The sequence below is a fragment of the Poecilia latipinna genome, unplaced genomic scaffold (assembly GCF_001443285.1).
Source record: "Poecilia latipinna isolate Pla-1442-1.1 unplaced genomic scaffold, P_latipinna-1.0 Scaffold161, whole genome shotgun sequence".
NCBI classification, from domain to species: domain Eukaryota; kingdom Metazoa; phylum Chordata; class Actinopteri; order Cyprinodontiformes; family Poeciliidae; genus Poecilia; species Poecilia latipinna.
The window spans coordinates 275,121-290,921 of NW_015112777.1; the positions used below are offsets into that span (position 1 = coordinate 275,121).

The 15,801-nt window shown below is 39.8% G+C and overlaps 1 protein-coding gene across 1 annotated transcript; it reads right to left on the minus strand.

Annotated features, from left to right (window-relative positions):
- Positions 1–10,982: 10,982 nt before the first annotated feature.
- On the minus strand, positions 10,983–15,493 carry aldh8a1 (aldehyde dehydrogenase 8 family, member A1). The gene is made up of 7 exons (XM_015029734.1): positions 15,245–15,493; positions 14,217–14,364; positions 13,004–13,159; positions 12,767–12,916; positions 12,411–12,667; positions 11,787–11,948; positions 10,983–11,701 (listed from the first exon to the last, which is right to left on the minus strand). Exons 1-7 carry the CDS (start codon positions 15,380–15,382, stop codon positions 11,249–11,251), a joined length of 1,464 nt encoding a protein of 487 aa, XP_014885220.1. The 5' UTR covers positions 15,383–15,493; the 3' UTR covers positions 10,983–11,248.
- Between the last annotated feature and the right edge of the window lie 308 nt (positions 15,494–15,801).

The following is a 15,801-nucleotide window of genomic DNA, read 5'->3' on the forward strand; positions in this document are numbered from 1 at the left end:
CCTTGCGTGGTGCATCTGTCTTCTGACCTCAACTCCTCAAACCTGTCCTCCCATGGACCAGATGGTGTCCCTCCTACAAAACCAGCCGATGAAAATGATTGAGAAGATCTGGAGGATCAAGAAGACAAAAAAGCCCTCCATCACCTCCAGGGGACAACTATCAGTCTCTTGTTGGGCATTTGAACTGAAAACTGTGTGAGACTGAGCTTTAACAACCTCCGCTGGTCTGCTGTCCAGTATCAGCGAAGAGGAAGAAAAGCTCTTCTCTCACAGGAGCTGTGAGAGAAAAAGACTCTGAACTGTTGACTCTTGTTTCATCTGTGGACAACATGGACATTTCCTGAGGGACGATCTGGACAACCCAAAGATCCAACGCCTGAACAAGTTGGACTGACAGGAAGCCGGAGGAGAGAGACGGGGGAGGATTTTGCTGCAGCAACCGAGACCGAGTGGGGGAGAGGGGCGAAAAGGAAGGAACAACCTGAATCCACATCAACCACAGTGAAGGACGACCTGTCTGTAATGTCCATCTAGATCTTTAAATGTGGAACAGCAACAGAGTGAGCAGCAAAACTTAACTCTACCTAGCATCAAATACTTCACCTTTAGACAGCAAAGAGGACAATGTCCAGAGCAACAGCTGAAAGGCTCTCCACTCAAAGAACTGTTGCTGGTCCACTGGCGAGTGACCGAAGCGGAGAGTGAAGATTTACACTTTTCTGACAGGATATAACAAATCCTCCCGAGCAGACAGACGATCTGTGTTCCTGTTCCTGCATTTTAAGAATATGTAATGTTTTAAAGCGTATGGGATAATTTTTCACTTGTCACCATAAAAATTGTAGAAATGTCCTTTTATATAAGACACATGTGTTGTCTCTGCCTGGCAGAGCTTTCCATCCAGAATTGCTTCATGATTGATTGTCCTACAAGCTCTCTGAGTTGTGCACAATTCATAAATAAACCTGATTGAGTGATTTTACCTGAACAGTGCTTGGTAATAGTTTTTTTTCCACAACAATGGACAAAAACATTAAAGGCTCTCAAGTAAAAGGCGTCGTAGTTTTAGCTAATGTTGGACCCATGAGCCCACGCTAACATTAGCATATTAGCCTGCAAAGACTTTTATGTGTCATCTTTTTAAAGAAAAATCAACCTGTAACCATATATGCGAGTAGTAAAAGCATACATGACACATGAAATTATACTGAAGACAAATAACTCACCTTTAAAGAAGGTCTGCTTCTTCCAATGTGCAAGTCCACAAACGTTCTGGAAGCTTCCCAGACTTTCCTGCGCAGGCGCACTGCTGAGCTGAAGCATTCACTCTAGTAACAAAAATAGTCAAATCCAGTTTACTCAAAATAACGAAGTCTTGTACTTTTCTCAGTCCAAACATGTACATTGCTCACATTACTTGAGTTGAATAAGCAATTTAGTGAGACTTGAGTAAAGCATACAAACCTAATTTAAGTAAGAATGGGTATTGCCTTTTAGAGTGTTCTAGGCACAGCCAAGATACAGTGCAGAACCTCAAGCTCCCAGGCCTGTTAGAGGACCCGAGCTCAGAACCACCCGCAGAAAGGTGAGAAGGGATATATATATATATATATATATATATATATATATATATATATATATATATATATATATATATAGAGAGAGAGAGAGAGAGAGAGAGAGAGAGATGTAGGTGTGTTCATACAGGTAATAGTATATGAAGCCACCAATTACAGCTACAAAGTAATATTGTGTGACTGCAGCGAAGCACCCTGTTTTATTATGGCATTAAAAGATTTTACGATGATGGTTCTGGAGGACCCAAAAGCAGGCATAGGGATGCAGACGTAGAGCAAGTGAAAAAAAAAAATAATAAAAAAATTAAAATTCAACAATACAAAAATAAATGTACAAAAAACAATTCCAAATCCAAAGAGTCCAAAAATGTAAACTGACAATAATGAAACCAATTAAATCTAAAAATAAATCAGAAGCGGTATCAAGCAGCATAGAGCAGAACAGGCGGATGAACTAGTAATGAACAATGAAAACCGGTGACTTTATACTCTTATACTCTTAGGAATAGAATGACATTGAATGCAGATGTGTTAATCAGGGGATTAGGACAGCAAACAGGCAGACTATGGGAAAGGTGTGGAACACCACCGTTTCATGTACCAAATGTAAATGCTTGTTTATGTAACTTCAGACATCTGATCGCTGGGTATGTGTGGCATGGAATCAGCAGCCAAACTGAGCCATCTGGTCCTACAGACTGGAACTGACCAGTCAGCAGTTAGCAGGCAGTTCTCGACCTCCCAGCCCCGCTTCCCTCTTCTGCACACTCATATCCACCCACGCACTGACAGACAGGCCTCGGCTCTGTGCGGTCTCCGTGGAGCCCTGATGGCCTTTGTGAGGCTGCCATGCTGGAGGCGACAGGCCTAACGTTCTGTTCCACCCTGACATGCTGGCTTCATTATTTCTCCGTTCAGGGGAGGATTTGGCGTTATCTGTCCTCCTGTGCATAGAAAAAAATGAGCACTATTCCAGTTAGAGAATAATGGCATTAAGCATTTTTTTTTCTTTTTTCTAAAAATTCTCTAAAATGAATTAGGAGTCATGTATACAGCTCTCTGTCGCCATGACATTCAGTTTAAGGCTGGATGAGGACAATAGTCTTTTCTGTTTAGAGCTTGTTATTGTTGACCTACTTGATGTGAGTTTTTTTCATACTTTTAAAAAAGTTAAAATTCACTCAATTTACATACAGTTGTTGCATCAAAAGTCACAAAAAATGTGACATATGCCTTGAGAAGTAATTAGTTAAAATGTTTCTCATAATTTAGATGTTTGAAGCTTTTGATAAACCCAAACTAGCTGATTGAATAAGGTGAGATTATAAACAACTATCCTTTCTTTATTTCTTATATATATTCACATCATCACACCATTCAACACGCCGATATTAAGGGCATTAGAATATAATGAAGAATGTTGTTTGGTAGTCAAAAACGTTTTTTCTGCAACATTTGAATGGTTAAAATGGATTCACCGATGCATACAAACAACGTACTCTAACATTAACAACACAAATGCATGGAGTTTTGTACTTAGTGCTCAAATGGTAAAGACAAACAGGAACAAAAGTTGTATTTGCTGCTCTATCCGTACAGCAATTTCATTGTGTTTCCTATTTTTACATCTTCTGTGTCCAATGTGTTTTGTTTTTTTTGTTTTTTTTCCCCACTACTTTTTGTAGTTTAAACCATAAATAGCCTTCTAAAAACTGTCTTTCATTTATTTCTTTGCTGACCTAGTTTCATTTAATTATTTGCTCTGCAGTGCCTGACCTAAGCTTTCAACCTCCTCCCTTGGTTACACAACGCTGTGTAAACCTCTCTTACAGCATAAGCTGTCATAATGTGAAATCTCGCAACATTGGAAATCAACGAAGAATTATTGGTAGTCAAAACCTCTAGATCAACAGTGGAAGGGAGCACAAAGCGGATTTTGATACATTTATAATATACAATTCACGTACAATTCACGCCTTAATCAATAGTGCAGCTTTTCAGAGTTAACACCTTACTTTCATGCAAACTGTAGCTGCTGACCCAGCTTTTATTTATGGTGACAGTTTGAGATGTAGAGACCATATCTTCTGGTGTTGGTGTGAAGAGCTTCAAAACACCAACACCAGAAAGATAATGGGGCAAGGAAATGTTTCGAGGATGCAGGAACTAATTATTCAGGCATGAAACACAGCTGCCTGCGGATCTGAAACGCGTTGCTTAAGATGCCACGTGTGAAATCCTTCTCCCATTAAAATGTATCATGCTTCTTCAAGAATATTACAATCTGTGAACCTCTTCTGCATCTGTCATCAATCCAGAAGCAGCACAAATGCAGAACCCTTTCAATTTCAAAGGGGTTATGACTTTACATTAATTTAAAGTTGCTTTGTAAGTACAAATTGTTTGAAAAAAAAAAAACATCTTTACAATCAGAAAAGACAACTTTTATCCAGACATTCATTCATTTTCCGTATTTGCTTAATCTTTAGAGCTTTGTGGCAGGATCAGTGGTCTCTGAAGGAGAAGCAGGCATTGGGCATGTCGCTAGGCAGTCACAGTAAATGACCATTTTCAAACAAATGTTGAATTTGATCATCTCTAGCATGGTTTCCAACACTACAATAGCACAGATAGCATTCTTAATAAGCATCTCAATGACTTATATGTAAGAAGTATCACTCACATCCACCTATATCTGCCTTTAAGCCCAGTTCAACTTGATATATACAGCAATACTTGCCTAATTAGTAACATATTTTTGTGGTTAATCAGGTTAATCATCTATAATTCATATTTTCTTCCTTGTGGTTCTATGTCATTTTGATACTGCCAAAACAAACACTGTCCCTGGAGTGCCTCAATTATGCTGCAATAAGATGCATGGTTCATGTTTGTCCATATGCATACCTTGCATATGGACAAACATATGCAAGATATGCATATGTTTGTAACAATTTTGCTCTTTCAGCAGTTAAAGTTTTTTGTGTGAGAGTTTTGTTTTGTTTTTGGAGTATAACATTGTTACTCATGAAAAGTTATATATGTGTATATATAAACGGATTTTGACACATTTATTTTCAGATTGCTGGGTACATTGCACCTTGAAGAGACTGACATCTAGATGAAAACATTTGGGCGACTGTAGCTAAGTAACTCTCTCCCCTCCTTCCCTCCATACTCCTCTCTCTCCCACTGTCTCCTTGCACACTTGGGGTTTATTGGCTGAGTTTGCTTAACCTGCCTGAACTGCGGTATTTTCTCAGGACTTAGCTTCATCTGGGGGGGGGGGCTTATCTACAACGAAATCCAGGCTGAAGTGCTGTGGAAAATTCCCCAAACCAAAATGTGACTGAGAGCTTTTGGAGATGGGAGCATGTTGAGAGAAGCAGGAGGCGGTGGGCACTGCTAGTTCAACACATCACTGACGCAGAGTCGAGGAGAAAAGAAAGCGCCCCGTGAAAGCATTTGTAACATCACGACCATGAAGTTTTAATACATCTTATTGTCCTCTAAAGGCCTCGGAGGTTTGTTTGAGAACATTGGAGATCAAAAAGAACTATGAAGTGGAGAAGTTTAACTAATGGTTTGCTTATGAAGCAAGATTGCAAGCTTTTAAAGAACTCGCAAAAGTCTTTTATAATCCATCATCCAAAAATGGAATGAGTACTCCATAAAAGCAAACCAAACAAAACATGACCATGTTGTCCTAGTACTAACGGACAACTACGGATCACGAATCTGACTTTTGTGGAAGAGAGTCACAAAGAAAGCTATTGACCATTTGCAGTTTGTTGCAAGCTGTGTGAGGAATACATCAAGCATAAAAAAAAGTGTTCTGATAAGATGAGATCAAAATGTACATGTTTGGTGTTAATGCAGCAAGCAACATACAGCGAAAAGGCAACATTGTCCTTGAATATTCCAACCTCACTTTAAAAAAATAGTCGTGGCTGCTTCATGCTGTGGGATATTTTTTATTTTTTATCACTTAGAGGGTTGATCCGATCGCAGGAGATCCCCTTTACTTACTTACCGGAACCTTTTTATCTATTTGGCTTGTCATAGTATTTTAGGTAAACATTAACAAGCAAACCCGATGATTAAAACACTTTATTGACTTGCTGCTCTGAATTTTGCTCTAAAAAGGCCCAAAACGCAGCAGTGACTTTGCAGAAAAAGCCTCTGAATACAGCTTGTTTACATTGACTACTGGACCAAAATTTCCTGTTTACCCGCAGTACATAAAGCGGAAAGATGCGCTATCGTTACTCTTCAGAGAGCGTGCTAATTAAGGGTACGTTTACACGCTCGGTTGGGCTGAAATCACGGCCTCGAAGTCACGTACAGCTGGGCGAGACCTCCTTCAGCGAGGCTTTTCCGTCTCACTTAAAAGGTCCGCGAGAGGGGAGATGTGAGATAAAACCAGAAAAGTCACAGAAATGGAGGAAACCGAAACAACACCGAGGGAATGCGGCCCTGTTCTGTTTAGAAAGTGGGTCGGCACACAATAAAACACGTAGCTGACAAAGCTTCTCGGGTTGTATCGATTTTATAACATGCTGTGTTCTAAGAAGGCATATCACTGTGAGTGCGTGTGCAATCAAGCGGCGTGACACAGTACAATACCCGTTCCCTAGCCAAAACACAGAGGGTGGGACGCACTCTGGCCTCCGTGGTGAACCTCGCAAAGAGCTCACCAGTGGACGTGATTTTACACACTAGCTTATCAGACGGGGCACTTCCCCTCGGGTGCCCTTTTTTCCTGAAGCAGGCACGTCGGATCTCGAGTGAGGCACAGTACAGCATGTCCCAGTCTGCTTGCAGAAGCAGCCAGTGTCAGTCTCAGATGACACGACAGGATCAGATTTATAAAGAACTTACACGATAAAATAACACGGGCTACAAAAGGGAGTGCTTATAAAGGATGATGCTGCACAACAGTCCATACAGTTGCAGCAGTCTTGCGATTTTAAGTCTATGCTTTTTTTTTTTATTAAAAGCTGCTTCTTAGTGGATTTCAGAGGCTTACACAGACTTACTGAGAAGCCCTACTTTAGTGTTTTATTGCATCAAATGCTGTTTTCTGTTAAAGTTTTAATCCAGACAGTCTACTCTCACCCAATACTTTTTTTTACATTTAATCTGGAATGTCTTGCACAAGTATTCAAACCCATGGAACTAATCCAACACTCTTTCACATTGCAATCACAAACTTCAATATTTGCTTTTTTTTTTTTTTTACCTTTAATTCACCAGGAAATCCCACTCAACCTCTTCTACAAGGGAAACCCGGCCAAGGAATCTGCCAAGTATCAAGTAAATTCAGGGACATTCCTTCTTCACTGCCTGTTTTATAATAATCTTGAATAATTACTTATCATATTTTTTTTATAGTCTCCAGAAAATATACTCAAAGCCATAGGAACACTGAAGAACTACCTTTTGCACTTTTTTTTTTCCCAATTGGTGATGTTTAGCAGTGACATATGTATTACAGCGTTTCCACGTTATGAAGCTTCCCGGAAATTGTGTGCGCTGCAAAAACATCCCAAATGCTAAGGGACACGTGTCGAGCCCAACAAGGCCGCTGTTAATGTTAATTCAATATTTGGAAGAAGGGCCCACATGGACTCAACGACTTTGTTCACCTTCCACCACTCTACAATTCTAAAACAAAGTGGAAAAACTCACAATTTCTTCTTCTGTTCCCTAATTGGCCCGGTAAAATTTCAACCAAAGAAATTTAGCCCAATGGGAGATGAGAACATGTATAGACAATGGCCAGGATAGTAACTCAGGAGAGTTGATTAAAAACACACTCCACACTTTTCAGACTTTTTAAAACAAAGAAAAACATTTTCAAAACCACATATCATGCCATTTCATATTTACTGTATGACATTTAGTTGGTCTGTCATTTAAAGTCCTACTAAAATATACTAAAGTTTACAGTTATGACAAAATGTGAATATGTTCAAGGCGTATGAATACTTCTACAAAAAACATAAAAAAAATTCCTTGTATTACACATATAACTCAAACACAAGATAATGCAACTTTAAAGCAACCTTTTATATACACATACCCTGCAGAGTGAAAAAATATAACTGTTCAAAGGTTAAGGGGGTGAGTTAGAGTCTGACACTAACCGGTCCTGACTGTTGTTTTTACACTGAAACCGAGGTCACGTCAGATGATATATTATCTCTACAACAGGAACCTGCTGAGGAAAAGTAGGCAGGAGGGAAGATTTTATTACAAGAAGATTTACAGATTCCATTTAAAGTCAGAGTAGCATGGACCGGTCATGTTTAATTGGATTTTTGGAGTTGATAAACAACTCGGGGGAGGGGGGGTGGGGGGGGGGCTCATTTACAGCAGCAAACAGAAACTACCGAATGTCGTAATTTAGTTTATGTTTTCTTAGCTCTTAAAGAATGAGCTGCACTTAGAACTAAAAGATCTGAAACGTTGTTGTTGTTGTTTTTTCTCCAAACAGCAGCCTAAAACTATTTACTTACTGGTTTTGGAGCTCTTAGCATCACCTTAGTTCACTTATGATTTGGGCTGGCTCTGCTGGCCAGATATATAACATTTAAACCATGCAGAATATATAATTTAGCAGGAAACTTTCACCACTATACTTGATTAATCTCTGACAAACCACTTTTTTTTGTAGATGACAGGTTGTAAATTTGAGAAAGCCATTTATTATGTTTATTTCTTATTAGCTGTTGTTCTGCCCTTTGGTTCACCCTTCATGCGTCAGCATGTCTGACACGAGGATAAGTCAGCGTGAAACCGTTACTTGTAGGTACATATTATAAAGTTTGGATGACGCACAAACCTCCACAGACTTTGACCGTGTATGTCATCACCTTTGAGAAACTTGCAAGTGGCTGCTACGGTGTGAGTCTTGTTTATTGTTGTCCCAAATTAAAATGTAAAATTTCAGTTGGACTAAATAGAAGCTTTACACGTTGAGTATTGTGTTTTGGACACATTCTCTTTGTTTATTATATATCCTTACTGAACCTTTTGTTTGTTTCCATAGCCAGTTTCACACAGACCAGAAGGCTATGTTTTTTTTTATTATTATTTTTTTTTAATCCTCTTCATTGGGCACTTAGATTTGATTGCTATTACTTCACATATTGCTGTATGTCCACTGCGAACTTTGCATAAACAAAATCATCAACTTATGGGATCAAGCAGTAGGTTTCACATATTTTAATCTGGGATTTTGCTATTGTTGTTGCTCTACGAAAAAGCTTTAAAATAATGAAATGAAACCACAGCAGAAGATCATGCCTTTCTCTGAAGCAAACCTTTTTGTTAAATGTTTTGAACAGCAGCATATGAAAAGAGGTATAAATAACAACACTGACACTTTGTCGCTCATCTTCTCTGAGTGCTCTTCAGAGTTTTCGTTTTTGTTTCTTGTAAAGAGATGGCGCGTCAGTCTTTCACTTCTTAGCTGCGCAGAAATGTGTCCTGAAACTCATAGAATATGAGAGGAAATTCTCTTTTCCATTCCCATTTAACTGGTACGCCGGCAGATTTCTCCCTGTTGGCAGAGAGTAAACAAGGAAGTTACGTCGAGCGAGAAAGCGGTTTCCAGCAAGCAACAAAATAATCAATGTGAACTATGCTCGCCATCGTGTGGGGAAAATGTGGAACTACACCCTTTGGAGCCAACGATGTTTTTAAATTTAACAGACAATTGGTTTCTTTTGTTGATCTCTGTCGAAAATCAAGGATAATACGCCCAGTGCGGACAGAAATAAGTTTTTAGCAACAAAAGATTTCCACAGAACTAATGAAAATCAGTAGATGATCAGTTGAAGGGACTGAATATTTCAGCTCCTGTGTCAGGTCTTTCGTGAAATTTCTTTCCTTTTTCTTAAGACGTGAATGTCAAATACTGTTCCTGATGTTGCTACAGGGTTAACATTTCATTTGTATTTTTACTTTCTTCATGTTTTAAGAGTTCACGGCACAATGCATCTTGGTCAGTCGGAGCAGAGATGCTTGAAACTTATAACAAACCTGCACTAGATCATTCTACAATCAAGACCGATTGCTTCTGTGATGATAAATGTAATTAAAAAGATTGTGTTGAGATTCTATTTTTGACACTTGGAGAAACCTAATTCTAACTACCATGATTTTTAAAGAACGATTTCAGCACTTGGATCTGCTTTCGTGCATCAGAATGCAACAAAAAGCCAACAAACGTGTTAAGTTGCATCTGTTTCATAGCCCATTGTGAAAGGCATACTATTGTGGAAGTGTGTGCAAGGCAGCAGCGTGACTCAGCACAATACCCGTTATCTAACCAAAACACAGAGGGTGGAACACACACCGGCCTTCACGGTGAACCTTACACAGCTCACCTCCTCGTGTAATTTTACACACTTCGGATGTACCACTCGCACACCCACGTGTGTGCCCTGTTTTTATGTATCTGGCACACTGGCCCAAGGAAGATCCAGTACAGCATGTTCCAGTGTGTAAGCATAAAGTCGTCTCATGTGACATTACAGGATCACATTTATCACCAGGCAGTACAATGAGAAGGTTCCTGGGTTTAAATTTAGCTACAGAGGGCTGTATTATTTTTGGGAGAATTAGGAGATCCATGCAACAGATGTCCCAAATTTATTCCATCTTAAAAAATAAAATAAAAAAAAAATCACAGTATGTCATCAGACAAACTCCAGCGATCAGTCATTTGAAAATTGCTGACCCAATTATATTTTTGCAAGACACAAACCAAACCAACTCATTTTTATTTTTTCCCGCCGTACTCTTTACCAAAAGATCCTGGTAGCTCAAAACTTTGCTTTTTTTTATCAGATCAAAGCATTCTCCCACAGAGCTCTGGGTGATTTAAGCAAGGTTTAAAGGGCTTTTTTTTTTTTTTTTTTTCGGGACTTGTTAGTCCGGAAAATGAGAAAAATTATTGTTGTCACATGTTGAACACAACCAGTACTAAACTGAACATTCTGCAGCTATTTCATTGCTGCTGTCTGCCTCTCGGCAGTGTCCATGCTCATTTTCAGTGAACGTAACATCATGGTTTCCTCTAATTAACTGCAGCTTTCACTGTTGCAGTGTATACACAGAGAGGCGATTGGTGACATTTTTGACTGAAAAATGCTGTGCAAATAGAATCAGATTGAGAATCAACATTAGTTGCCAAATTCATGTACGCAAAAAAGGAACTGGCTTAAATATAAGACTTTTGTAAAAAAAAAAAAAAAAAAAGCTTTTACAAAAACGCATGGATACTCTCTGAGATTAGGTAGCTCTCCCACACTTCTGAAAACACACGGTCCAAAACTTACTTTAAAAGAAAAGAGAGAGAGAAAATAAGTAAAATTAAATAAATAAAAAAACTTCTACCTTTTAAAACAAAATTATTTATTTTCTTTTTATTAGACATTAACATGTTACTGTGTACATTTCTGTAGTTTCAACATAACACTTCAATCTTCAACTGATTTGATCGGACTGAAGGTTCTAGAAATCTGTGAGGATGGAAATACCAATGCATTGATCCAATTCTGCAAAGAAGCTCACAAAAGATGATCTACAAAAAGAAAAAGAATAAAATATCTCCCTGTTTGCACAAACCACATCTTATGCAAACATCCCACGTATCCTACTTAGTGTTTGATGGTAATGCTTTTCACCTCTGTGAAGAAGTGATAGGAATCTTTCCCTCCCTCCCTGCCCACACCGGAGTGTTTCATTCCTCCAAACGGCAGATTCAGATCTCTCACCAACCAGCAGTTGGTCCACACTAACCCAGCTTGAAGCCTCTGGGCCAAACGGTGAACTCTTCCCACATCCCTGGACCACACAGTGGCTGACAGGCCATAGCGGACCCCGTTTCCCCTGGCAACAGCCTCGTCCTCTGTGTCAAAGGGGCAAACGCAAGTGACGGGGCCGAAGATCTCCTCCTGCATGACCCGGGAGCTGTCAGGGATGCCCGAGATGACCGTAGGAGGCATAAAGTAGCCAGACTTGTTGGCTTCAGGAAGGTCTAGGTGATCGACTCCTTCGCCACAGTGGATTACAGCTCCTTCTGATTTGGCAAGTGCCACAAAGCTGCGAACCTTGTGAGCAAAAGAGAGAAAAAAAAAGTTTCACAATAAAGCATGCAGAAAAAACAAAAATACAGAGAAGAAATGAACGGCTCACCTTCTCTAGGTGCTCTTTGCTGATGAGAGCTCCGTTGTTGTTGCTTGGGTCAGATGGAGCGCCGGTCTTCCACTTCCTAGCTGCAGCTACAAATTTCTCCAGAAATTCAGAGTAAATGCTCCTCTCTACATAAATTCTACTGGTGCACAAGCAAATTTCTCCCTGTAGGAGTAGAGAATGACAGAGAAAGTGAGGAATTTTCATTTTTCAAAATAATCACAACCTGTCTTTGGTGTAAACTGCATTTGATATGATACAGTAACATTTCCATGTCCAGAGGGTATTTGAGAACAAGCGAGTTCTCGCCTTAAAACAACAGCGACGCAAGATTATCTTTACAGTAATGTCCAGGAAGGATTGAAAGCATCTATTAGTTTTAATGGCAATACTTGCTCTGAGAAAACTGAAAACAAAAGCTTTCCGCACTTTTGTTGTTCACTGGTTTATAATATCAAGTCAGTTTTCCCGAAACAAATTAATTACACTGTTCTGGGATGTTTTCTGAATCCGTAGTTTGGGCTTTATAAATCCTCCATATACTTCTAGGTTCAAAGTATACGGAGAACATCGTACAAACAAAAATATTTGAGTGTCTTATGCCCGTCTTCGTCGCGATTGCCTCACCTGATTGGAGAAGCTGGAGCGAATGGTTGTCTCGACGCACTGCTCCAGGTCTGCGTCAGCGAAGATAATGGCTGGGTTTTTGCCCCCCAACTCCAGGGAGAGCTTTTTACAGTAGGGGGCGCTCCGCTCTGTGATGCGTTGAGCAGTTGCAGTGGAGCCGGTGAAGGAGATCAACGGGACATCTGGGTGGCCAACGAGGGCGTCTCCTGCTCTCTGACCGGTGCCAAACACGACGTTGACCACACCTGGAGGGACGCCTGCAGAACAGAAAGCAGAAATAATAATAATAATAATCTTTTTTTTTTTTTAAAGTATTTTACATGAGAACATCTTAAGTTTATGACGTGCAATCCTACCAGCTTCCTCCAACAGCTTGCACATCATCCACGCGGTCACAGAGGTCATCTCGCTCGGTTTGGCCACCACCGTGTTGCCCGTGGCGATTGCCGGTGCAATTTTCCACGTCAGGAGGTACAGAGGGAGGTTCCAGGGACTGATCAGGCCAGCTAAGCACACAACAATTACGATCTGATAACACCCACGAGTCAAGCAAAAGCTCTGCAAGCTTTGAGGGAAACAAGCCAAACTCTCACCAACTCCAACTGGGCAGCGCACGGTGTAGTTCAGGCAGCCCATGTGGTCCATCTGGCTGCAGTCGGTGGTGTGGTGGAGCACAGACGACGCAAAGAAGCGAAAGTTGTACGCGGACCTGGGTATGTCCACAGTCCGGGCAAATGTCACAGTTTTACCTGCAGAGTTTAAGTAAAACTTATCACCAGTACTCGCTTCCGAACACAAATGGAATCCTGATAACCCAAATTGTGCGAGAAACATCACTATCAGTTTATCCAAAGAACTTAATGTTAAATGCTCAATATTGTATGCTACAATACAGCACTCGATGTTTTAAATAAGTTTCAAACATTCTGTTTACATACGTCATTATTAGTGTCATTTTATACATTATTCTTGCTTTGGGGTCAAGACAAGTATTTCGTCTTTTGCGGGGCAAAATGACTTTTTTGGGGGCAATAGACACCAACACCGGTGTACTTGTTAAGCTTAAGGTTCTGTATTGATATTAGCTAGTCATCATTACCTGCATCCAACAGCTTTACTCAACTCAGTCGGTTAGTTTGGAGGGAAAAACTGTGAAAAGTGAAAAGTTCTTTGTGTTTTGCTGGTTTGCTGCCGTGATTCTAACACAAACCTACGTAGCTCCGCCCAGCAGCAGCAGGTCTCCTTCACAGGTGTAAACCCAGCGCGAGCGTCGTAGCGCTCATGTTGCGTTTAAAGGCGGCTCGGAAAAACAGGTTACACCATGTTCACAACGGATTAAACAGTTTTAACTGCTGATAAAAGTGACAGAGGACACAAATATGGGAAGTGTGGAAGCCTCTACTGTATCAAATTGACATAGGAATAACAGAGACATTCTAAGGTAAAAACCCAGCGCATACAGTGTTCATGTTTTGTTTTTTTTTTTTTGTTATTGTTTTTGTTTTTTTTGTTTTTTTGCAATGACACGGCGCCCCCCCTAGGGGGCGCGCCTCACAGTTTGGGAACCTCTGCGCTAAATCATGTAGTGCAATCTAAATACATCTGATCTTTAACATGGTGCTGGCTACAGCTGCTCCTGGGAGGATTGGGAGTGTGTTCTTGGAAATATTTCATCAATTTTCCTGGAGAGAATTTGATTATAATTAGTTTTATATAATTAGTTTTAAACATTTAACATGTAACGAAGGTTTTGAAATGGTACGACTTGATTCATGTTAATAAAATGATGATACCACTATAAGTCACCTTGGTCCTTTGACTCGGCTTGCACGAGATCCTCCATGTTGGCTTCAATTAGATCGGCGAGCTTGTTGAGGACGTCTCCTCGCTGCTGTGGACTACGAGCTGACCAATCAGGGAAGGCTTCTTTAGCCGCTGCCACTGCTGCATCTACCTGCAGCCAAAAGACAGGCAGAGAAATGGTTAAAGATTAAAGGTTCCATTATCGGCTGCACATACAGTACAGCAGATTTTCTAGTACTTGGTAAAATTAGAGATTGTTGGGATTTTTACTCATCTTGCCTGACAAAACTAAAGTGAGTAAGTTATTTTTATTTTTATTTTTTTTTTATGGTTTTGAAATCAGGGCTTTGTGTTCTTAAACTTTTTGTAGTTAATTTTGGAGTCTGTGTAGTTTAGTTTATTGTTCATTAAACCTCTCTGGTTTCTAAATTTATCTATAAAGATTTGATACAAAGATATTTTGGACACTGCTTTTAAAGACTGAGTTGTGTGTTAAGGAGAGACCCTAGAAAACATCTTTCCTGTAGCTCCCTGCTATTGAGAGAGCCCTATTGGATTTTACAGACACTGCAAAAGCAAATAAGAAAATACCTCAGTTTAATATTTTCTTACACAAATATGAAAAGCTTTGTTTTCAAAACAGTCTATGAAGCAACAACGGAGAGCACCCTTCAATATTCCCACCCAGGGGCAGAAAAGTCGGCGTTTATTGACATGGGTGTTTAATGATTACTTTTGCATTAACTCTGCAAAGAGCAAAGGTGCATCTTGCTGAAATGTTTTACAGCAGATGTCTGAATTAATATGCTCTTATGGTCAAAATGATTTAAGCTATCTTATTAAATATCAATAGCAACATTTACGATGAAGTCAAATTATTACAATTATAAACATAAAAATGATGTTAAAAGAGGAATATTTTACAGTTATTCGTAGACGTGGAAAAAAAGATAGGATATTGCACCTGAAGAACGAAATGCATGTTAAGACACACTAAAATACATCATGATCTATATGTGGCACTTTTCTACCTCTTCTTTGCCGCTGTCTGGTACTTTGCAGTAGACCTCACCGGTGGAAGGGTCATAGGAGTCAATGTGATTTCCACAGGACACAAACTTTCCTCCAATGTAGTTCTCCAGAACCAAATAAGAGCGCGGTTTCGGCATGGTTGTCGTCAAAAGAATGCTTCCAAAAGTAACTGCAAAAATGACAACAGGCTGCAACAGACTGGAGCCTCAGAAGCAAACCTGAGCAAGGCATGTACTGACCCTCCCACAGAGCAGCTTCCTCTTTCACCCAGAGAGAGTAGTGTTCGCCAACATGACTGACTAATGATTCTTCCAATCAAAACAATGGTGAGCGATTAACAACGAAGCTGCTAGCACAAATAGGAAAGCTACAGTTTTTCCAAAGCAGATCCATATGAATAAAGAGGCTACTGATGTCGCCTGAATAGAACAGAGTACAGTGATTCTTGACAATAGGGACAAAATGGGTTTTAATTTTCCCATATTTTTTTTTATTTCTCAACCTTATGTATGCAAATATGACAAATAATGTTTTGGAAATGTAAAGATGCTAAGGT